The sequence below is a fragment of the Dromaius novaehollandiae genome, chromosome 28 (genome assembly GCF_036370855.1).
Source record: "Dromaius novaehollandiae isolate bDroNov1 chromosome 28, bDroNov1.hap1, whole genome shotgun sequence".
In the NCBI taxonomy this organism is placed as follows: domain Eukaryota; kingdom Metazoa; phylum Chordata; class Aves; order Casuariiformes; family Dromaiidae; genus Dromaius; species Dromaius novaehollandiae.
This window is the reverse complement of record NC_088125.1, coordinates 5,536,978-5,559,068: the sequence shown is the minus strand read 5'-3', so window position 1 is coordinate 5,559,068 and position 22,091 is coordinate 5,536,978. Positions and strand designations below refer to the sequence as shown.

Below are 22,091 nucleotides of genomic sequence, written 5' to 3'. Positions count from 1 at the left end.
AAGTTATTCAAGTTGTATTTTTTGCAACATCAATTTTTGAGTCCTTCTTTGCTGATTCATCAATTAAAATGGAGGGGTGGAAGGTGGGAATGGCAGGGAAGAATGGGGAAGCCAGAGGATTCCAACACTTCTCAAATCATTCTGCCTCTCGTTTCCCCACAGAGTAGGAAAACCCCTGCCCTTACAGTGACAGGATCAACATCCTCACAGTGTGGGTTTGTCCCTAATCCCTGATCTTAATAGCTGAATTGCTTAATGATGACAGTGAAGTGTTTGAGGAGCCCATTTCAACCAGAGTGTGCTGCAGAGGGCACTGGGAGCATGTTTGAGCAGCATTTTCTCATTAAGTTGTTTTCCTGTGGATGAAAGGGGTAGGAGAATGAAGTTAGCCTGAGGAGTCACCTTGCACAGATCCCTGTCTGGCACTGGTGGCTGCTGAGGATGAGAGGATAAAGAACAGGATGAAAATGGAGTGACCCTCATGCCTGCTGTCCTCTTGTTTGATAGTCAAAACTCTAGAGAGGAAACATCTCTGGGTATGAACAGCACAGGAGGATCTAAGGAAATGCAGAACCAGCCTGGCGTAGCTCAGGCTACCCTTGGAGGGACACTGGTATCCTCAGCGTGGTTACTCCTAACATGTCAGGGACCGTGTGTTGGAATCTGCTGTGGCAGTAGTGTGGCAGGGGGTAGAGTTTTCAGATCTGCTGTGGGGCTTTAGTAAAGTTCACCCAGCCAGCAGCAAGAAAGCTGTTGTTGTGATTGCAGCTTTAGGAGCCTAAAGAGCTTGGTTAATCTGTTGACTGTTTTGTGGTTCCCATTGTGGGGAAGGGGAGGCTGTGTGGGCCTCAGGATCATTTGGGACTTTGGACAGGGATAGATAAGCTCTTGAGGAAGTTGGGGCTCCCTCAGCATTGATGCTGGAGATGATGTCCTTGTGAACTCCAGAGACTTGCTGCACTTAAAGCCTAGCATTCAGAGCAAACAAAGCTGTTTCACTTGCTTGAAAGTCCTGTATTAATGCTGCTGAAGCACAAGTCTGACTGCAGAGAGCTCTGCTGGTGGACATACTTGGAAACTGGCTGTAGCAAGGCTAAGGGAAAGCAAGCATGGCAGAAGCTACCACAGCAGCTCTCAGAGTGGTAGTGTGCCTGGAGGTTGAGGAGCATTTAGCCACAGAAAAAGGAGAACCTTTTTGCTCCGGGTTGGCAGCAACCAGCCTGATAGGTTCTCAGGGTTCTCAGGGAACCAGAGTTTGCAGCTGAATTGGAGCAGAGGCCTTGACATGTCCCCCCTTTCTCCTTCCCCTTCCCTCTCCCCCCACCTCTCTGAACAGCCCCAAAACCAGCCTTCAGAGTTTACATTGGAGAGAGCCCAAGAGCCCGAAGGTGATGCTTGTTAGGTCAGCTATAATTTTGGCTTTGAGGATGCCTAGTCAAGTTCCTTTCACCAGTTTGGGGATAATTGTGCTGCTTGCTTTTCCAAGGAAGTTTTTTTTTTCCTCTCATGTGTTTCCCGCCGGCCCAGGACATCACCTCAGAAGTTCATTGCAAGCTCCCATTTTCCCTTCCACAACTGCTTGGAGCTGCTGCCAGGCTCAGTATAAGCATCTCTTCCAAAGTCACCTTCCTCAACACTCCCCCTCAGTGGAGGCCCAGGAACCCAGGACTGTGCTTATGTTCCTCAGTTGGGCTGACAAACCAGGCTCACTGCTTGTGGTGTTTTACTGATGCTCAATAAGGTCCTATTCTGTCCAGACCTGGCCTGGGCCTAAGGGAGGGTGAAGAGTGGGAGCTCTGAGTGAAGCAATATCCTGGCCTGTGGCTGTTCCAACTGGCGAGAAGCCTTACCAGGGCTGGTGCGGAAAGTGGTCTGGCAGGCTCCCAGTCATCCTTATGTCGAAGACTCTGCAAAGCTATCCATAGAGAAGCCTCTGTTCTGAGACAAGGAGGGCTTTAGCAAGGGATCATGCTCTGACCCTGCTGGAATTGCCTCCAGACTGGGGTCTGGCTAGGGAAAAGGGTGAGGGGCAAGCTCTCAACACAGACCAAGGAAGAGCAGCAGTGTCTGAGTCTCCACAGTGCATGCTCAAGCAAGCTGTGAACCAGGGCGTTTGTTCACTGGCAGATCCCTGTATGCAGTGCCAGCACACCATGTAACAGAGCCAGCCGCTGGCCAGGGTTGCCACCCCTGGTGTGACAGTTCTGATGCAGCTCATGTGGGTCCTGCTCCTGCCCCTTTCCCCTGAAGGTGTGGCGCAACTCCTCTGATCTCTGCAGGGGCAACCGGGACAGTTTGAACCGGGCCTCGGGCAGCCGTCAGAGCAGCACAGAGAGTGAGATAAAGTCTCTGGAGCCTCGGCCGTGGAGCAGCACAGACTCAGATGGCTCCATCCGCAACCTGCGACCACCTGTCACCAAAGCCAGCAGCTTCAGTGGAATCTCCATCCTGACGCGGGGGGACAGCATTGGAAGCAGCAAAGGCAGCACTGCCAGCAGAACATCCCGGGCAGGTACCGTATAGTTTCCCGTGCACCTTCTGCCAGGAGACATCTAGCAGACACAGTTGCCGGGCTGGGATTGGGGGACTGGTGCTTGTGAAGCTCTGGGCAGTGACTCTGGTTATGGGACATGGTGGGCATCATCTCAGTGTGTTCAGTACCTGGCCAGGAATATGCCAGTTGGTTTATCATCTGCTCTTTCAATACACATTATCGTATCTCACTTCCCTTTAGCAGAGTTGTCCAAGACACAGGACGCTGTTTAGTTCTATACCCTGGGACTCAAGCTATGAATTTTTTATCGTTTCCCTCTCATGCTGTGCTGCAAGTTGTGTTCCCATTCCTTTCTGCTGCCCATGATCTCTCACAGCCCTAAGGAGACTTCCTCAGTCAGGGTAAACCATCTAGCGCTTTTCCTTGCTTTCCAACAAAGAAGGTCCCAGGAAGGGTGCTACTAATTAGTCTATCTCATCGGACAAAGGCTGTGTTAAGCAGTATCTGGCTAAGATATTCTCTCAGAATGGTTCAGCATAGTCCTGAGAGCAAACATAACAGCAGGGAGCTGGGGCTGCAGCTCTTCCAGAGCTATTGAATACAGCTCAAGATTCCAGGAGCACCAAGGGGAACTGGGACCACTTTGGCTGCTCCAGATCAGTTCTTCCTTTTCCATCTGGATCACACAAGGGCTGGTCCGTGCACGCAGAACATTATTGTGACGCATCACTGGTAGTCTGTTACCCACAACCGTTTCCTCAGAGGATAGGTGCTGCCCTTGGTGCAGCACCAGCCATCTGTCAGTGGGGAGCAGAGTACTTTATTTTCAACTGGCTGCTTGGGAAGGGCATTTGTGGAAGAGGCAGCACAGATCTTTGCTGTCATTTTAATAGTCTGGTGATAACTGAGGAGCCATATGGTAGCTGGTTAGAATTCCTGTGCAACATCAATGAGCAAAATCCAGTGGTATCTCAGTGTCTACCCTCCTGCATTCTCTCTGGTAGGCAGCAGGTCCCCAAATGCTTGAGAGCTGTCATTTTACTTGGTAGGGGAAGCAAGTTGGTGCTTGTGGGTGATTGGACTGCTCCACAGGAATCCATTCAAATGGAAGGGATGGGCCTAAAAGGAACGAGGTTGCTGTTCTAGCACCCAGTCTGGCTTTGAAAACCACACATTCGTCTTGTAATTTGAAGGTGCCTATATCATCTCTTGGGACCCTGTTTCCATTGTACTCAGGGCTGTGCTTATTCTGGTTCTTGCAACCACCTCTGGCACTGATTCATCAACTGATGGGAGCAGTTATTTGAAGATCTGGCCCAGGCATGTGCAAAGCAGAGCAAGAGAGGATCTATTTTTTGCTCTTTCTGTATTTTTCCTCCAGGTCTTCCCTGGGAACAGAAGCCAATTGCTCTTCAGGCTCTGTATAATGGCGAGTAATTAGAAATGCTGTGGGGGAAAAAGAAAAAGAAAAAGAATTTTCTCTTGAAAAAACCCACCATATCCTACTGCTTGTTCAGAGTGGAGGAAGTGCCTAAGACTTGACAGTTCTTTTCCCATCTCAGCCATCAGCCTCTGGGCAACTGTGAACAAAATATTTCCCCCTTTGCAGTGTGGGTGACGATACAAAGCTCCTTATCAGAGTGCCTTAAGACTGGCTGTTGAAAAGCAGTAGATCAGAGGCAGAGTTAGTTACTGGGCCTTCAAGCGATAGTTTCACAGCCCTTTTATTTCGGGAAGTATGACTGAAATACTGAAGAGGGCAGTTGCCAGCTAGGTGCCCTGCAGTGTCTATCGCACGCCTTCCTAACAGTTTTTTCTGCCATGAGAAAGAATTGCTTTCAGCCAGACGACCCCCCAGCCCTTTACTCAAAGGATGTGCATGTACCGGGTCTATATGGCCATAAAATGGGAATCCTTCACTCCACTCTTTGTTCTGGACAAAAAACTGGGCTAATCTTGGTGACATATTAGTGTCCAAGCAGGGGCCTTGCCTAGCTGCAATGCTGAGCTGTGGCTGGGAACAGCCCTCCAGCTTCTTTCCGCAGACTGCTTTATGACACTGAGCTGACCTGAGTGTACCCAGCAGCTTCCTCTTTTGTAAACTCTGCCTCACGCTGGGGTGGGGTACCCTCCATCAGGCAGGTGCTGCTCTTACAGCCAGATTCCTCTTCCCAGCAGGAAGCCCATGTCATTTATAGAAGGCCTGACTCGTGCCAGGTGCTTTCCAGACACAAGAGAAGGCACATCCCTCCAAAGAACTGGTTGCAACACAGACCTATTTTTACCACCCTGCACCAACCCTACCAGCAGCTACGCCAAGCAAGCACTATTGTGTGGGCAAAGACAGGCCAGGCTCATCCTGTGAGCCTGGCATTGGCTTTTTAATTTCCTGCAGTTCTGAGCAGTGTCGAAGCATCACACAAATGGCCGTTGCTGATAGCTCTGCATGGGGACTGCTGGGCTAGGCTGTCCATGCACTGTGAGCATGCTAGGTTGGTGTCAGGGCACTGCCTTGGGTATGATAGCTGTACGACTTGTGGACATTGTCTGGAACAAAGATTGCAAAGTGGTCTTCCGTGCGTGGGCAGGGCACGCACAGGTCAAGGTGGGGAGAAGATGCTGTGCACAACTACGGAGGAACACAGTGGGTGGACACGGACATGGAGAAGAGAGAGGGGCGATCACTTGGAGTCCAGAGGGTGTCAACACCTTGCTTTGCTGTGAGATAAAGGCAAACTAGTGCCTTGGCCTGCAGTCCGCTCACCCTGTCTGCCTGGAAGCTCCCACTTGGGCAGCAGACAGAATGCAATCTAGCTGCAGTACAGGAGACAGTGACAGGATCTAACTCACCCCCCCCAACATCAATGTTTCTCTCTCTCAGGTACCAACCCTGCCATGCCTTTCTCTATTCAAGGTCTGGTACTAGGTGCCCCTGACACATGCAGCCAGTCCTCCTCTTCACAGCCCAACCGTGGCCTCCTGCCCTGCGCAGCCCAGCAGCCTCAACCACAGTCACCACAACAGCCTCAACCACAGCCACAAGGACTTCCACCCACAGCTCAGCAGCAGCCAGCCATGAGTAACCACATGATATCGCAGGTGAGTTGCTGCACAGCATCCAGGGCTCTGTCAACTCCTGAGGCACAGACGTGGGAGGTAGAAACAGAGACCCACCATACGCCCAGGGTGCCTTGGACTCACCCTTGCCCTGTGGGATTTGGGTGGCCTCACGCTTGCTACCTGTTAGGGAATGACAGTCCCTCTGTGCTATTGGCAGAGCAGGAGAAGGTCAAGGGGCCTTGCTGTGTCTGCCTATGGTGCTGCACGACATCTCAGCTCACCAGCCTCTTCCATATCTGCTCAGGCCAACAGCCCTCCTGGCAAGGGATCTGTAGCACTTCGGTGAGTGGCAGAGTTACCCTCTGGGACCAGCTGCCTTCCTGGTGAGGGACTGTCACAAATGATAGTTGAGTTTGAGTTCCCCAATGCTGAAATCCTATGGCTGGTCACCCGATGTCCTGGGGAAAGGTAGACCTGGGGTGGGGTCCTGGTGTGTTCTCCAGACCCTTGCCAAGTTAAACCCAAATGATGTCTCACAGCCTCGCAGGGCTATTTCTGAGGATGGAGCCCTTTGGAAAGCATTCATGGCTGTCATTCCTATAGACATTTTTCCGTTCCTGAGTCTGTAAGAAAGCACAGCACAACAGCTGACCCTGCATCACTGCAGGATTGAAGAAGTGGTGGGAGCTAGCCCTGGTGGACACATTTGGAGAGCAAAGCTGCCTAATGTTCAGTGGGTGCAGAGCTGTTTGGTGTGCATGGGAAGGGACCTCAGTATCCTCCCATCATGCCCTTACCAGAGCAGCGTGTCTGTGCTGGACCACAGCCTGCTCTTGAGTTTTATAGGGATCCTTTCTGGTGCATTGTCCCATACTTATGATGTCTCCTAAAGTGATGAACTTCAAGAGCTTTCAATGATTTGGGGTGGGAAGAGAAAACAAGCCTCCTCGAATGGCTTTTACTGCGGATAATGCGAGTAGATCTGTGTTCCTCCATATCCTTGCTGTCTGTCACCATTTGTATGAGGACAGAGGGAACTTGCAGTTCTCGGGCTCTGCACTGACTCCAGACCTTCATGATTACTTCCCAGGGATGTGGATGTGTCTGCAGAGGATACTGAGATTCAAGGGAAACAACTCAGTTTGAGGTGTCTCCTGAGGTAGCCAGGGTCTAAAGCTAAAGTTAGCAGGGATGTCTGTCTGGAGTTGTGGCATGACATGGGACTGAGCATAGTGCCCTGGGTGGGCAGTTTGAACACATAACAGGTTTCTGGAACTTCCCCCCCTTTTCTGGCTGACGTGAGGTTGCTCTCAGCAGCAGAGGTGAGTCTGCCCTAGTAGAGTTCAGAGACTTTGGCATCAGAGCTGTGCAGCATCTCTGTGTCTTGCTGGGGTTTTATTTTGCATCTTCTGCTGTTTGGCTCTTCTAATGGTTTAGCTCCTGAAAAAACTGTTCTTGTTCATTTGGCTATTGGTGAAAGGTCTGAAAATGCAATGTCTCCCATGTGCATGCACCTTCTGCCCCACCAAAGGACAAATCAGATGAACAAAAGGAAGCCAGTGCTGTCCCTTGATTACAAGTGGAGTGCCCAAAGCACTGTCTGTGGTGCTGAAGTTAGGTGTTGTCATAAGCAGGCATCAGCGGGTCCCCCAGGAGACAAAAGAGGGGCCTGTACGGGAGAGTGAGACTGAAAAAAAGTCAGTTTTACCAGCAGGGAAGGCCAAGAAGCACTGCAGAGAGAGCTGGGAGCCAGGGCCACACACGAGTGGATGGTGAAGAGGGAGAGACACAAAGGTTGTACTGGGAGGAAACGGCTCTCCTGGTGCTCCTAGCAGTAGCTGACCTTTGTGAACTTGTGTCACTGTTCATGCCAGACAAGAGCTGCTTTGCGGACATGGTCAGCCTTCCCGGCTTCCACAAAGCAACTGGCCTGGCTGTGTGTCTTCCTTCATAGAGAGATGAATGCTCTCCTGCTCTGGTCTCTGTGCTTTCCACCCCTCTGCAATGCCCCCACCCTCTGTGTGTGTTTGCAATTGGCTCGATTGACTAACCTTATTGTTCCTTCTTTCTCTCCTTCCTCCTTTCCTGTCCTTCCTTCCTTCCTTCCCCCACACCTTTTCCCACCCAAATCTCTCTCCTTTGCTCCCTTCTCTGCTGGTCTCAGCCGGTCCCAGCGCTGCAGCCTGTTCAGTATTCTCCAAGCTCCTGCCCCCAAGTCCTCTTGCCAGTCTCTCCACCCCAGCAGTACAACATGGTATAAACCCCATTTCCTATTCTGCACTGTCTCTGTTGTACTCATGTGATGTGTTTGTGTTGTATGAGCTTTTGCTGATCAGGTATGTTGCGGACACCGCACCCAGTGGGTTTGGGATTCAGGGAGGCCCTGCACTGCAGCGGGGCCGAGGCCAGGGGACACCCGAGGCTGTGGGAACTGCCAGTGCTAGGCACTGCTGGAGTGACTGGTCTTGAATGGGGCGGGGGAAACGCAAGTGCAAAGCCCAGATCTGCACCAGGAAGAGCTGCCTGTGCCCAGCACCAGGGTCCCGGGGGGCTGGGTCAGCCCCTGCCCTATGGAGCGCGAACCGTCGCGGGAGTGAGCGGAGTGCGGGTGGTGCCGTGAGCCCACGGCCCTGGGGGCACTGCCAGCAGGTCCTGCCCTGCAGCCCCCAGGGGCCCAGGCCACTGGGCTGGCGGCAGCGCAGGGGTGACGCCGCAATGCAGGTGTTCCCCGAGCACTTGGGCTCCCCTAGCAGCCTGTGTGCCCCCGCCCTGCTCCTGAAAAATGCCCTTGGGCTGTGTCTTGTTTCTGGGACTTTTCCAGAGGCCCTCCAAGCAGAGCAGACCCCTCTGCTGGGAACAGCCACATCCTACGTGCTTCCTTCCTCCATCCCTCCCACTTATCCCCAATGCAGGGTGATGAACTCAGCAACCCCTTTGGGCAGATCAGCCTCAGCCGGCAGGGCTCTGCAGAAGCACCGGATCCTTCCTCGGCCATGTTCCAGTCATCCCTCATCTCCCAGCATCCTCAGCAGACAGGATTCATCATGACATCCCCTGGGCAGCCCATTCCCACCTCCAACTACTCCGCCTCAGGGCACACGGCCCCCACGCAGCAGGTGCTGCAGCCCCAGAGCTACATTCAGCCTCCCCAGCAAGTAAGGATATGCACAAACCTGGGGGGGATGTGCACCTCTGCCCAAATCTGCCAGGGCAAGGAGTTGCTGGGTAGCAGCACAGAGGCTGGGGAGCAGCCCAGAAAAAAGCTCCAGCTCCTTGAGAGTGGGTCCCCTCTTCTGCTGCTGCTCATTTGTAATAGATCAATGCACACAGGTCAGAACACCAAGTCAGCTCCCTGCCCCGTGCTAGGCACAGGATGATTTCTGCCCCCTTGTCCCTTTGAGCTCACAGGGTGCTTATCTGGGGATCTCTCCAGCCATTCCTGACAGATTGCTGGGGGAGGGACAGTGACCATCTGAGCCCAGATTCAGGACTGACACTTCTAAGCTCTCTGTGGGGTCCTGCAGGGTGTTATGACCCCTAGGATTGGTCTCTGAGAATTGTGGCTCCCCTGCTCTTGCACTGCTGTGCTGGGAAAGGCTTGGATGTGCAGGCTGGGAGGAGTGGGAAGGGGCTGCAGTTCCCTGAGGAGCTGTCATCTGGCCAGAGCCAAAGCCCTGCTTGGTTTCCTTCAGCAGAAACCAGGCAAGGTGAGAGAGAAGACTGGCCCTGGGGGACTAGCTTTCTTGGTCCCACTCCCTCTTGTGTTCTCACCATGTATTTTCTTGATTCTGATAGATTCAGGTTTCTTACTACCCTCCTGGGCAGTACTCGAACTCCAGCCAGCAATACCGATCTCTCAGTCACCCAGTGGCCTACAGCTCCCAGCGCACTCAGCAGCTCCCCCAGCAGTCCCAGCAGCCTGGTAAGGGGGAGTGGAGGGAGGTGGACATGTTTCCCTTCACTGCAGCTCTGTTGGCTCTTAAGGATCTCCCATGTACTGTCTGGGGCAGGACTGCTCTTCCCTGCCCTAAGGTGCCATTCCCCTACTCTTTGCTGGACTTGCTGACTGCAGAGTACCCCTGGGCTGTGCAAAGGCAAGTTGAAACCGGACCTGGCTGCTAAATCTCTTTTAGTCTCTTCCTTCTGTCTCAGCAAGCAGGATGGGCATCAAAACGCAGCAGCGTGCACTGAGCTGCTGTAAGGTGGATTTAAAGCCAGGAGCTTTGTTCAGGTCTTTGCACATGTCTGCCATGAACGAAGCCCTTTCCTCATTGTTTTAGCAAGAAATGGGGGCAAAGCAGGACTTGACTAGTTATATGCCAAGTCCCTGGCTGCCTCCTGTGACCAGGAGGCATTTAAACCCTGTTCTCCATTTAAACCCTGTTCTGACAGGTTTACAGCCGATGATGTCCAACCAGCAGCAAACATACCAAGGTGTAATGGGAGTGCAGCAGGCACAACCCCCTGGCCTCCTCAACAGCCAGAGGAACAGCATGGGGGGCCAGATGCAGAGTATGATGGGAGTGCAGCAGGCACAGCCCCCCGGCCTCCTCAGCAGCCAGAGGAGCAGTATGGGGAGCCAGATGCAAGGCCTGATGGTCCAGTACACTCCACTGCCTTCGTACCAGGTAGGCATCAGTTGTGCTTAGGTGAAGGGATGCTGGGGAGAGGCCTCAGCGCTGCAGGCCTCACAGGAAGCACCCTGTTCCTGTGGGTGAGTGATGGAGCGAAAGACCCAGACCCATTCACTTTGACAAGATCGTGTATGCTTGCCCACTGGCGGTGTGTCTGCATCTGAGCCTGTGTGGGGCATCTCTTGAGAAGGAGGTCTGGTCTGGAGTGTGACTGGTCCCTTGGCCTTTGTGTTCGCAGAAAAACTGGCAGGGGCTGCCCTTCCCTGGACAAGATTGCTCCCGGCTGCAGTAGACAACAACCTGGCCTGTCTTCTACCCTGTCTGGACCTCACTGGCTCCTCTTTGAGGCCAGTTCTCCCTTGACTGTCATTTCACAGTACTGCACCTCTCTTCCCCATGCAGGTACCTGTGGCCAATGAGTCCCAGAGTGTGGTCCAGCAGCCCTTCCAGCAGCCAGTGCTTGTACCGGCCAGCCAGTCTGTTCAGGGGGGGCTTCAAGCTGGAGGGGTTCCCATCTACTACAGCGTCATCCCAGCTGCCCAGCAGAACGGCACCAGGTAAAGCTTCTGTATTTCTGGCCTGCCTTGGGGAGAGTGGGACCTGCTGCCCTGCTTGGAAGGTCGTCACATCCTATTTCTGCAGCTCAAGGAGGCAGCTGGGCACCACAGATACTTGTCCTCTCTTGACCTTGCCAGGTCCAAGCCCCCATAGCCAGCACCTCCTGGCCACAGCTGCCCAGCAGCGTGTGGTGCTTTCTGTGCTCCTCCCAGAGGCAGCTGTTTCCAGCCATCTCATGTGCTGAGGGAGCTGGTGGCTGCCTGCCCAGGTAGGCAGACTGCTTCTCCCTCATCCCCAGCACCTCACGAGAACACTCTCTGCTTCGCAGCCCTTCGGTGGGGTTTCTTCAGCCGCCTGGCTCTGAACAGTATCAGATGCCACAGTCCCCCTCACCCTGCAGCCCGCCACAGATGCAACAGCAGTATTCAGGTAAGAGGGGCCGCTGGTTGGTGTTGACACTGATTTTGCACAGACTGGGTTGGGTTTTGGAAGAGGTGTGGGGGCTGCAGCGAACAGAGCAGCCAATTCACAGCTGAGTCTAGCAGCTTCTGTGCAGGGAGTTTCCTTCGTCTTACACATCTCACAGCTGCCTGCAAGTCAACAGCATGTGGCACAGGGACTTTGCTGTGGACAGCTGCTGGCCTGGGCCTGGCTTCTCCTTGCCATGGCAGGCAGGCAAGGTGGGAGTGGGCACAGGGAGCTGCTATGGGCTGTGGACTCCCTCTGCTGGCAACGTGGCTTAGTGTCACTAGGGCAGCTCATGGGACTGGAGGGAGCGCTGTGGATGAGGGGAACAGCCCGGAAGTCAGGATTCCTGTGTCCTGTCCCCAGTGCAGGGTTGTGAGTTGGGGCCTGCTGAATTAGCGCAAGAGCTGGAGCTGCAAAACTAGATACTGGGGGCTCTATGCCCAGCTCTGTGATTAGACCCTTTGCCTAAAGATTTGGTGTGATGCTCAGAGGGGTGACCAGAGTTGCCTTTAAGTTGTTCCCTCTGCTTGCATTTTTCCTCAATTAAAAGTCTTCACTCGCTGATGTACGCTGTGATATCAGAGAGGGATCTCTTTCTGTAGAGCATTGGTAGGGCCTCTCTTCACCCCACCTGAGCAAGTGGGATGGTGGAGGAGAGCACAGTGGGGACGTTATGAGGGACGCTGCAAAGCTGTCGTTGCTGCCTCTTCTTCCACGGCAAGCAGCAGCAGCAACGCACAGAGCCTGGGCAATACTGTTGCTGTTCTCTCTCCCCAGGGGTGTCTCCATCGGGCCCTGGTGTGGTTGTGATGCAGCTGAATGTACCCAACGGCCCCCAGCCCCCCCAGAATCCCCCCGTGGTGCAGTGGAGCCACTGTAAGTACTACAGCCTGGACCAGCGGGGGCAGAAGCCAGGAGACCTGTACAACCCCGACACCAGTGCTCAGGTATTGAGAGGACTGGGAAGAAGGCAGCTCATCTTTTGAGAGCAGCCTAGTGGGAGAAAGAGGTCCCCAGCATCCACACTGTCTGGATGGGCTGGGAGAAGGGAGTGGGCTCAGCCCATGGTGGTGAGGCAGGCGTGGGGCTGGTCACAAGCACTGGGGGTGTCTAACCCTCTCCCTCTCCCAGGCCAGCGCACAGTTGAACAGCCCCATCACATCCCCCACCCAATCCCCGACGCCATCTCCTGTCACCAACCTCAACAGTGTCTGCACAGGGCTGAGCCCCCTCCCGGTCCTCTCACAGTTCCCCCGGCCCATGGGCCCAGCACAAGGTAAGGGGAAGGCGTGGGGACAGCACAGGCCCGGGACTTTCCTGTGGCTCCCTTAGCCCTCTGCAAATGTTCGCTCCCATTTTGCAGGCGACGGACGTTACTCACTGCTGGGTCAGCCGCTGCAGTATAATCTGTCTATCTGTCCGCCGCCCCTGCTCCACAACCAGCCCAACTACAGTGCACACCAGGTAAGGTTGGGCTAGATCCCCACCCCCCTCTTCACTGTCCTGGGAGCAGAGCAAGACTCCCAGAGCACCCTTCTCTGAGCAGGGCCCAAGACTGAGCAGGGGCAGTTCAGAAGTGAACCTGACATCTGCCCTGCGCTCGGGCACCCCTGGGTTGGGTGGCAGGTTGCCTGCCCCATGCTCTTGCCAGCCGTACATCAGGACTGCCATTGTGAACAGTTTTCCTTGGAGCCTGACACTGGGCCAAAATTTCACCCTGCTCTCAGCTTTGCCCAGAAGCGATGTCAGCCCCAGGTCCTTTGAGTGTCCTGGAGCTGTGACTGTGCCCTGGTCTCACCCAACCTCCCCATACCACCATGGTGTCATCCCAAAGGTGCCAGGGGTGCAAAGATCATCCACGTGTCTCCATTCCCCTGCACAGTCATGGCCTAGTCATGTTTGGTCTTGCATGCCCCTCCAGGATGCTCTGTGGGCACTGTGAGGCCCCAGTGTCTCCTCAGGTGACGCGTTACCATTTTTACTCTTTAAGGGACAGACTGGAATGAAACATGGAAACCGGGGCAAGAGGCAGGCCCTCAAGTCAGCGTCCACTGATCTTGGGACAAGTGACGTAGGCAAGTGACCTTCCTCTGGCAGCTCGCCCTTTGCCCTCCGCCAGGTCTCTGCTGCATGGGTGCATTTGGCATTGGCAGAGACTCCGCTCCCCTCTCTGCTCACACTGACTTCCCCCAGGACCCATTGCTAGGGGTGGCTGTGGAGGACACTTCCTGCCCCCCGCCCCGCTCCCCCCAAACGCCCCCCCAGCCCACATGAGGCCTGGCTGGGGGTGGGTGCAGAGCCAGTCCTAGTGGGCTGTACCCCGGGGGAGGTGGGAGAGCAGGAGGTGCTCAGGAACCCAGTTAAGTGCTGCCTGCACTGACCAAAGTTTTGGGGGAAGAGTGGGGAGCTATTTCTGGGGAGTCAGTGATGAGCACCAGGACACCTGGGCCCTATTCCTGCCTCTGTGAGGGCTGAAGTCTGGCGGGGTGTGGAGCAGGTAGGGCTGGCAGGCAGAACTCCTGGCACTTTTCCTGGTTGTCAGCAGAAAGCGACTGTCCAGACCCATGAGGTCTTGTTCCCACCATTGACTTCCAAAGTGACCCTTCTCTTCTGTGCTTAAGTTTCCCAGTGGGGGCAGGAGTTGCACAGCCCCCATATTTGTGGGGCTTTGAGATCTTCCACAGGTGGCTTCCAGGGCTGAAATCCCTGGTGGATCATTTCTCTCCAAGGGGGAAGGACTCCCCTGTTCCTCCTCCCTGGGGTGGGGAGGGTGTCTCCACTTGCTTGTGTCAGAGAGGGGAGGAGAGGCACATGTCTGGCTCCTTCCCGCAACAAATGCAGAACCTGCTAAGTGGGTGTGAGCCAGACAGGCTGGAAGGGAGACTTCAGAGTTGTCTGCCATGTCACCTCTGTGTCACCACCACCGACTGCAGCTGTTTGCAGGGGGCCCTTTAAGAGTTGCTTCCCGGAGAGCTGGCCCCCTCCCCGCCACAGGGAAGTGGTTGGCATGTTCGTTATGTGCCATGTTAATATTAGCAAAGAATCCATTTAGCCAGGCCTCCACTAAGCCCCAGTGCTGGAGTGGAGCCCCAAAGCGCTGAAGCCAGGAGGCGGCAGGGGTGTTTGGGTACCACAGAGCAGAGGCACAGAGGCTGGTGTGACACTGGCCTGGGCTCAGGAAGGGATCCTCCCCGTGACGAAGCACATGGGGAAAGGTCGTGTTCAGAGTGCAGCTGCCACCCCTGCGTGTAGCCTGCCCGAGGGCAGCAGGACTGGGTTAGCTCCCCTCCTGGCACCCAGGATGAGGGTAAGAAAGCAGGACAGAGCACCCAGGAAAGCCCTGACTGGAAAGCCAAGCCCAAGGGCATCAAGGAGGGCTTGGTGCTGCTAGAGCCTTGGGTAAACAGAAAATATCTGTCTCCTCTTGAAGTGGGGCACATGGGGACCAGGATGGGGGTATCGGAAAGATCAGCATGAGCACTGTAGGGACCAGGAAGGCGGGGGCAGTTTGAGGAGGAGGAAGTAACTGGTTAGAAAAAAACATCCCTGATGTGGGACCAGCTCAGCTCCCACCATGCTGTCGCCGCCCGACGTCCTGTGGCCGACACATGCTGTCTTTCCACTGCAGTGCTGGGCCGAGTGCTGGAGGTGACGGACCTGCCCGAGGGCATCACGCGGACAGAGGCTGACAAGCTCTTTACCCAGCTCGCCATGGCTGGTGCCAAAATCCAGTGGCTCAAAGAGACTCAGGGGCGGCGCGGAGACGGGGGCGGTGGGGACAACAATGGGACTCCGGAGAACGGCAGGCACACTGACCTTGCTGCCTTATACACCATTGTGGCCGTGTTCCCCAGCCCGCTGGCCGCCCAGAACGCCTCCCTCCGCCTCAACAACTCCCTCAGCCGCTTCAAGCTGCGTGTGGCCAAAAAGAACTACGACTTGCGGGTGCTGGAACGTGCCAGCTCGCAGTAGGGCTCATGTATGGGCACAGAGCACACTGGACTGCGGGCACTTCCCTCTGCCGTCTCTCTTCCTTTCTTCCCTCCCTTCCTCTCGCCCTCCTTCCTGGATATATTTATATGAACATAATTAAGAGACAAGAAATTGATTTTTTTTTTAATTTTTGGAGTGATGCCCATGCCCGCCCACCCTACCCTGTGTATATTGTTTTGTTAAGCACTGTGTTGAACCGCACATACAGGTGTTGATTGGTATGTTCACTGCACATTTTATTTAATCTGATTATTATTTGGGGGGTTATTTTTGTTTTTTTTTGGGGGGGGGTTGTTTTTAAATATAAAAAGAAAACTTGTCCGTCACTTTAATGCTGCTTTCCTGTTCTCTGCCGGTGCCAGTGCTAGGTGCTGGCTGGCAGCAGGGGCTGTCCTTGCCCCCTCTTCAGGGGCGGGATGGCAGTCGGGGGCCTGCACAGGAGTGTGTCCCTGCACGGAGCCTGCTCCACGCCCAGCACATGCAGAGGGTGCGACCTTGTTGCCCTGCTGAGGCTGGGAGAGGAGCACGGAGCATTTTGAGCTGGGGCTGGTTGCCCTTCAGATCCTCATAGCCTCTTCTTCCTGGCTGCTGGCCCCAACCTGCCCGTGGTGGCAAGCAGGGCATGCCCCCAGCTGCGTCCCCTGCCAGGTGAACATAGCTCTCCTGGGTAAAGGGGAGCAGCCCCTGAGCTACTGACTTACCACCGTGTCCTCCCACCGCGTGGGTACAGGAGTTGGGCTGGCGCTGGCCTCGCCATGGCATTGCACGCAGCAGCCCTCGGAGCTTCCTGCCGTGTCTGGAGCCAGCCTTGGAGTGCCGGCGCTGGTGGAGAGGTAAGAGCTGCCTGGAGGTAAGGGTGGCCCCACTGCCACCCACAGCCTGACGGGGACATAGCTCCAGGGGCTCTGGCACCTGGGGGCCCATCCAGCCCCTGGGATCCGGGACTTGGTGCAGGGCAGGATGATAGGGGCTGGATTCCGGACGGGGGCCAGAGGGCGTGGGGCAGCAGTGAGTGTCGAGCGCAGGACCCACTGCTGCACCCCTTCCCTCCACCCGCAGTGGCCTCCAGCGCGAGGGCAAACAGGACGGCAGGGCTGGAGCACTCGGCGTGCCCTGGTGCTGCCCCGTGCCAAGGGTGGGTGGGTTGCTGTGACGCCCAGCAACCCACTAACGCAAATAGCCAGCAGCGCCTCTCCACCCCGCTCCCCTCCTGGCTCGTGCACAGGCTCCAATTTCTCGGCGTCAGCCTCCGCCAGCGCTCAGCTGTCGGTGCCCCTCCGGCCTGTCACTTGGGCGCTCCGCAGTGCTGGGCAGCTGCCCCCTCCCTGCGCCTGGCCCTGGGTCTGGGGGCTCTGCGGCCCAAGGGGCTCCAGCACCGGCTCCCCAGCAGTGAGCCCACCGCCAGCTTTGTGGGGCATTTCATCAGGGGACACGAGCTCCAAACGTGGCGTAAGTGCATTTCCATGCGCGGCTCCCCTTCTCTGGCGGCCCCGACCCTGCTGGGCCCCTGCTCCACTGACGGACCCTGGGGCCCACCGGCTCTCCCCTCCTCCCTGTGCCTGTGGTCCCAGGAGTCCCCAGCCCCCCTTGCCGTCTCCTGGACAGTTGTCCTGTCGTTTCCCCGGGGGGGGATGGGGAGGGGGGGTCTTGTGTTACGGTAGCACCAAAAATAGTGAAGTCTGGTGGAAGGGCTGTAAGGATGGTCGACCGACAAAGGTGGCATCAGGCACATCCTGGGGGTGTGGGAGCAGATCTGCCCTCGTGGTAGCACTGGGTTTCTGTGGAAGAAAAGCCAGGGACAGCTGTGCCCTGGTGCCAGGCAGTGCCATGGGTACACTTGTTCTGGCAGGCCAAGAGTGGTGCCATTTGCCACTTCATCTCGGGACGGAGGCGTCTGGGCAGATGGGCCCGTGCAGGTAGCTCAGTGGCTGCGGGCAGCGCTGGGCGCCACGTCCGCGAAGCAGCCGGGGATGGCGAGGAGCTGCAGGTGCTGGGCTGGGAGTGGATCCCCAGCAGCAGGGCTGGGCAGCTGCCCCGGGCCCTGGGCTGGGTCCTGGGGCTCCCCGGCAGCAATGCTGGGGCAGGAGCCGTGGGCAGGAGCCGTGGGCAGGGCGGCGGGAGGTGCTGGCCTGGGAGCTGCTTTCCAGCTGGGTCTGATCCCCATGGGGCTGTTGGGGGCACAGGCCACCGCTGCCCTGGCTGGGACTCAGCCCCAGTCGAGACGATGTCTTTGTCTTCCCCTTGTAGCATGACAGAGAAGGAGGCGCCAGAGCCACCAGCTTCACCTGCCTCAGGTGGGAAACCCAAGAGCCAGGTAAGTGGGTGCCAACACATCAGCTTGGGTGAGAGGGGGAACCCACCTTCCCCGCATGGTCCCTGCCTCAGCCCCAGGACCCTCTGTGGGGCTGGGGTGCCCTGGTGGGATCCAACTGAGCAGGGCACTAGATGGGCATTGCCCAGCCTGGCTTTGCCCCAGGGTGCCTACATCCATGCAGTGTCCGGGACTTGCTCCTCGTGGGGAGAGAGAGGGTCTCTGTGCCACCACGCTGCACCCAGGACACCTGGGTTCTCCCCCCACCTGGGGAGGGGAGTCTCTGGGTCAGAGCAAAGGAGCTGGGAGCTGGGCACCGGCTCTTTGCCCCATGCCCGCAGTGCACCATGCAGCCTCCTCTGCTCCAGCAGCTGCAGAAGCTGAAGCAACTTTTCCGGCGAAAGCCCAAGGAGGAGGCAGCACCGGAGCCACAGCCGAATGGGGAACTGGTCAGCCCCTCTGGGGGGCCCATCTACTACATCTATGAGGACGAGGAGGAGGAGGAAGAGGAGGAGGAGCTCGAGCCTCCTCCTGAGCCCCAGAAACTTGTCAATGACAAACCCCACAAGTTCAAGGATCATTACTTCAAAAAGCCCAAGTTCTGCGACGTTTGTGCCCGCATGATCGTCCGTGAGTCGCGGGGCACTGGGGCGGTGGGCTGGGGGCCAGGGCTGGGCCAGGGCTGCAGCCTGCCACTCCCACAGTCACGGGGTCATGCCACCTCTCCTTTTCCCCTCCCGCCCCCAGTCAACAACAAATTTGGCCTGAGGTGCAAGAACTGCAAAACCAACATCCACCACCACTGCCAGTCCTACGTGGAGATGCAGCGCTGCTTCGGCAAAATCGTAAGTGCTCGCGCCGGCCGTGGTGGCACCTCCTGGGAAGGGACATGGAGGCACCATAGTGGCATGCCCCCCCATATCCAGGTGCCTTGACCCCCCCCCGGCCCTGCAGGAAGGACCTGGGCATCACCCCTGGCACTGGGGTGTTTGCCCTCCAGTGCTTTGTGCCCACCCGTCCCCCCCCCCAGCTCGCAGGTGGCGGGCTGGGCTCTGACCCCCCCTCCTCATCCCCCAGCCCCCAGGGTTTCGCCGGGCGTACAGCTCACCCCTGTACAGTGACCAGCAGTATGCCTGCGTCAAGGAGCTGCTCTGTAAGTACTGAGCCTGTGCCTGGTGGGCCCCGTCTCCCTGCACCCCCTGACTGAGCCCCTCTGGCCATGTCCCCACCCCAGCGGCGGCCAACAGGAGCGACCCAGTATTCGAGACCCTCCGGACGGGCGTCATCATGGCCAACAAAGAACGCAAGAAAGGGCAAGAAGACAAGAAAAATGTGAGTGCAGGCTTGGCACCTTGCTGCAAGGCCCCCCCCCGCCACCTCTTCCCCCGCCCCCTCCCACCCCTGACCACACTCTGCCTTGCAGCCGCTGGCGGCTATGATGGATGAGGAACCCGAGGCCATGAAGCCGGATGGGGGCAAAACAGAGGGCAGTGAGTGCTACAAGCAGGCCGGGTTGGGGCTGTGGGGCTGAGCTCCCTCCTGGGGTGGGACAGGGAGCTGGTGGGGTGGGCTGTGGATGGGGGGGCTGTGGTGGAGTGGGCTGCATCCTGAAGAGGGGCCACAAGCCTGGGGCTCAGCCTGGGGCTCCCTGCTTTCCCCCACTGACATGGGCATGGGAGGTCCTTGAGGGGAGGCTGGTGCTGTGGGTGGGGGCATGAGGTGACCCTTTCTCCCATTTTCAGGCACCTCCGAAGGGGACAAGAAGACCGAGAAGAGCACAACAGATGACAAGGTACCCCTCTTCCTCACCCCCCTACCTGCTGGCCCCCCACTGGCAGACATCATCGGAGGTGGCAGGGAGCTCCCCGCTGGGCTACCCCGGCCCCCTGGCCCTGAGCCCCCTTATCCTCCCCCCCAGAACAAGAAGCCGCAGCCGGGGATGCGTGGCGGCTATCTGCAGTCTCACTACTTCGTGGCGCTTTATCGCTTCAAAGCTCTGGAGAAAGACGACCTGGACTTCCCGTGAGTCCCAGCCAGGAGGCTGGCAGGGATGCGGGGTGTGCGCTGCGGACAGGGACAAGTCTGCACCTCAACAGGGCCCTTGGGCCCAGAGGGTGCCATGAACGAACAAGGGCAGAAATCAGAGCCGTGCTGGCTGTGGTTTGGGTTTTGCGGCTTTTCTGCCCTGATTAGCAGTGCCGAGACGATAAGCCCTGGCTCTGGCTGAGCCACCTTGCTCCCTAGCTTCCAGGCTTTGTGTGCAAGCGCCATTTCTGAGGCTGCTGCTGTTTGTCTTTATGCAGTGCTGCCCATTTCTTGCGCCCCGAGCTTGAGGCCGAGCTGCTTGTGCATGGGACCTGTCCTGCCCGTGAGCCTGAGGGCCATGCGCACCCCCAGGGACCTCCCCCAGCATTGGGCTCTTGGAGCTGAAGCTGTGGGAAGAGTAATTTTCCGTGTCAGTCTCAGGGTCTACATCCGATGATGCCCTTCCTTCCCTTTACAGGCCAGGAGAGAAGATCACAGTGGTGGATGACTCCAACGAGGAGTGGTGGCGGGTGAGGCTGGGGTCCGGTAGGCACACAGCGGGAGGACGCAGGGGGAGAGGTGACCTGGCAGTGCAAGCTGCATGTGAAGGGGGGCACAGCCCAGCCCTGGCACAGCCCTCCCGCAGGCTGGTCCTCGGGAGGAGCCTGGGGGCCTTACAGATTGTTCCCCACACACACACCCCCGTCAACTGACTTCTTGCAGGGGAAGATTGGTGAAAAAATTGGCTACTTCCCCCCAAACTTCATCATCCGAGTGCGGGCCGGTGAGCGGGTGCACAAGGTGACACGCTCCTTTGTGGGCAACAGGGAGATCGGGCAGATCACACTCAAGAAGGATCAGGTGAGGCCGGACCGCGGGGTCAGAGCCCGGGCCCCTCAGGCCCTGTCCCTGCCCCATGGGGCACCTGAGCCTCACCCCCGTTTCCCCCCAGATCGTGGTGCAGAAGGGCGAGGAGGTGAACGGCTACGTGAAAGTCTACACTGGCCGCAAAGTGGGGCTCTTCCCTGTGGACTTCCTACAGGAGATCTAAGTCGGGGTGCTGGCCTCAAGCTGCGGCGGATGAATGGTGCCCACTGGAGCTGCTGGGGCCAGGATGGAGCCGGGCTGGCAGGCGCCTCCGCTGGGCAACGTGAGGCCGGGGGCTCCGGCGAGGGGCAGCGCTGGGACTGTTCCTTGCCTGGGCTGTAGCGCCTGCACCGCCATGGTGTGCACAGTGGGAGGCACCCACCCACCCACCCCCCCGACACCGCGGCCACCGCCTGCCCCGGCCCGTGGGGGGCTGCCTGCGGGTCCCGCCCCGGGGCGCGGGCTGTGCAGGTCTGTGTGTTAGCAATACATGTCTGTTCCCCAGCCGGCATCACCTCTGCATGTCCTGGGGGAGCTTACTGCAGGCCCTGCCGGGGGGGGCAGGGCCGCGGTCGGGGGGTTCAAGGGCCGCGGTCGGGGGGGGCTCCAGGGCCGCGTTCAGCGGGGCCGAGGCTGGCGCTGAGCCCCGCGGGTCCCGAACAGGGAGGGCAGGCGACAGGTGCCGCGGCCTGGCGCGGCGCGTTCAGCTGCCGGAAAAGCAGGGCCCAGCGCTCATCCAGCGGAAACAGGTGCTGCGGCCGGGCGGCGGGGAGCGCTGGGGGCGCAGCCGGGCCGGGGCTCCGGCAGCCCCGCTGCCCCGGCCCCGGCGGGGCCGCCCCGGCCCGGGGGCCGCGGTAACCACGGCGACGGCGCCCCCGGGAGCCGGAAGCGGGTCGCGGCGATGGGCAGGGCGGTCGCCATAGCGACGGGGCCCCGGTGCCGCGCGCCGCCCGTCGCCATGGCGACCGGCGGGGGCAGGCGGGAAGCGGGGCGGCCCGGGAGCCCGGGCTGCCGCGCGCGCAAGGCCGCGGTCGCCATGGAAACGGCCAGGCAGGCCCCCCCCCCCCGCGGCGGCCGCACCGGGCGGCCTCGGCGCGGGCCGCTCCGGGCCCGGAGTCCCCGGCCGCGGGCCGGGCGGTGCCGCCGCCGCCACGACGCATCCGGGGGAAAGGAGCAGCGGCCCGGGCGCGGCGGGCAGCGGCGGCGGCGCCACCTGGCGGACGGCGGGCGCCTCGCCCCGTCCACCCGGGCAGCCCCCGATACCCCCTGGCGCCTCCCTATGGCCCCCCCGGCACCCCGCAACATCCCCTCGGCAGAGCCCCGATAACTCCCCGGCAACCTCCAGGGCAGCACCCCAAGCCCCCTCGGGCAGTCCCCCTGCATCCCCCGGGCAGCCCCGATAACCCCCCGGACACCTCCCTGTAGCCCCCTGGGCGGCCCCCAATGTCCCCCCGGGCACCCCCCAATACTCCCCCCGGGCACTCCCCAAGGTAGCCCCCCAGTAACGCCCTGGGCAGCCCCCGGTACCCGCCCCGGCAGAGCCCCAATAACACCCCTTATACCCCCCCCCCCGGGCACCTCCCTATAGCCCCCCCAAGCAGCACCCAACGTTCCCTAGGCAGAGCCCCAATAACACCCCCGCTAACCCCCAAAGCAGACCCCCAAAGTCCTCCTAGGCACC

The 22,091-nt window shown here is 58.3% G+C and overlaps 2 protein-coding genes across 8 annotated transcripts in view; both read left to right on the top strand.

The window, feature by feature from the left end:
* Positions 1-15,439, top strand: part of R3HDM2 (R3H domain containing 2) — a 67,120-nt gene extending 51,681 nt beyond the window's left edge. For 3 of the 7 annotated variants that reach the window (XM_064498657.1, XM_064498656.1, XM_026115926.2), the window contains 13 exons: positions 2,280-2,512; positions 5,376-5,593; positions 7,719-7,808; positions 8,467-8,709; positions 9,350-9,476; positions 9,947-10,182; positions 10,591-10,745; positions 11,075-11,175; positions 11,992-12,161; positions 12,346-12,490; positions 12,578-12,678; positions 13,205-13,289; positions 14,843-15,439. In XM_064498657.1, the coding sequence (XP_064354727.1) occupies positions 2,280-2,512; positions 5,376-5,593; positions 7,719-7,808; positions 8,467-8,709; positions 9,350-9,476; positions 9,947-10,182; positions 10,591-10,745; positions 11,075-11,175; positions 11,992-12,161; positions 12,346-12,490; positions 12,578-12,678; positions 13,205-13,289; positions 14,843-15,186 (2,248 nt within the window). In that variant the 3' untranslated portion in view covers positions 15,187-15,439. The remainder of the gene's footprint in view (positions 1-2,279; positions 2,513-5,375; positions 5,594-7,718; positions 7,809-8,466; positions 8,710-9,349; positions 9,477-9,946; positions 10,183-10,590; positions 10,746-11,074; positions 11,176-11,991; positions 12,162-12,345; positions 12,491-12,577; positions 12,679-13,204; positions 13,290-14,842) is intronic. The other 4 variants (XM_064498661.1, XM_064498659.1, XM_064498658.1 and 1 more) reach the window with 3 other exon arrangements.
* A 133-nt stretch (positions 15,440-15,572) lies between these two features.
* On the top strand, positions 15,573-21,244 carry STAC3 (SH3 and cysteine rich domain 3). Its single transcript, XM_064498663.1, has 11 exons — positions 15,573-17,521; positions 17,887-18,148; positions 18,266-18,363; positions 18,596-18,671; positions 18,753-18,850; positions 18,942-19,008; positions 19,261-19,310; positions 19,437-19,540; positions 20,022-20,073; positions 20,267-20,404; positions 20,496-21,244. Exons 1-11 carry the CDS (start codon positions 17,432-17,434, stop codon positions 20,592-20,594), a joined length of 1,134 nt encoding a protein of 377 aa, XP_064354733.1. The 5' UTR covers positions 15,573-17,431; the 3' UTR covers positions 20,595-21,244.
* The last annotated feature ends 847 nt before the right edge of the window (positions 21,245-22,091 follow it).

Excerpts from the sequence above, each read along its gene's own strand:
- STAC3 (XM_064498663.1), top strand. The coding sequence starts at position 17,432 with ATGTCTTTGTCTTCCCCTTGTAGCATGACAGAGAAGGAGGCGCCAGAG. Across the intron at positions 18,149-18,265 it reads TTGTGCCCGCATGATCGTCC|TCAACAACAAATTTGGCCTG; the intron begins GTGAGTCGCGGG and ends TCCCGCCCCCAG. Across the intron at positions 19,541-20,021 it reads AAAGACGACCTGGACTTCCC|GCCAGGAGAGAAGATCACAG; the intron begins GTGAGTCCCAGC and ends TTCCCTTTACAG.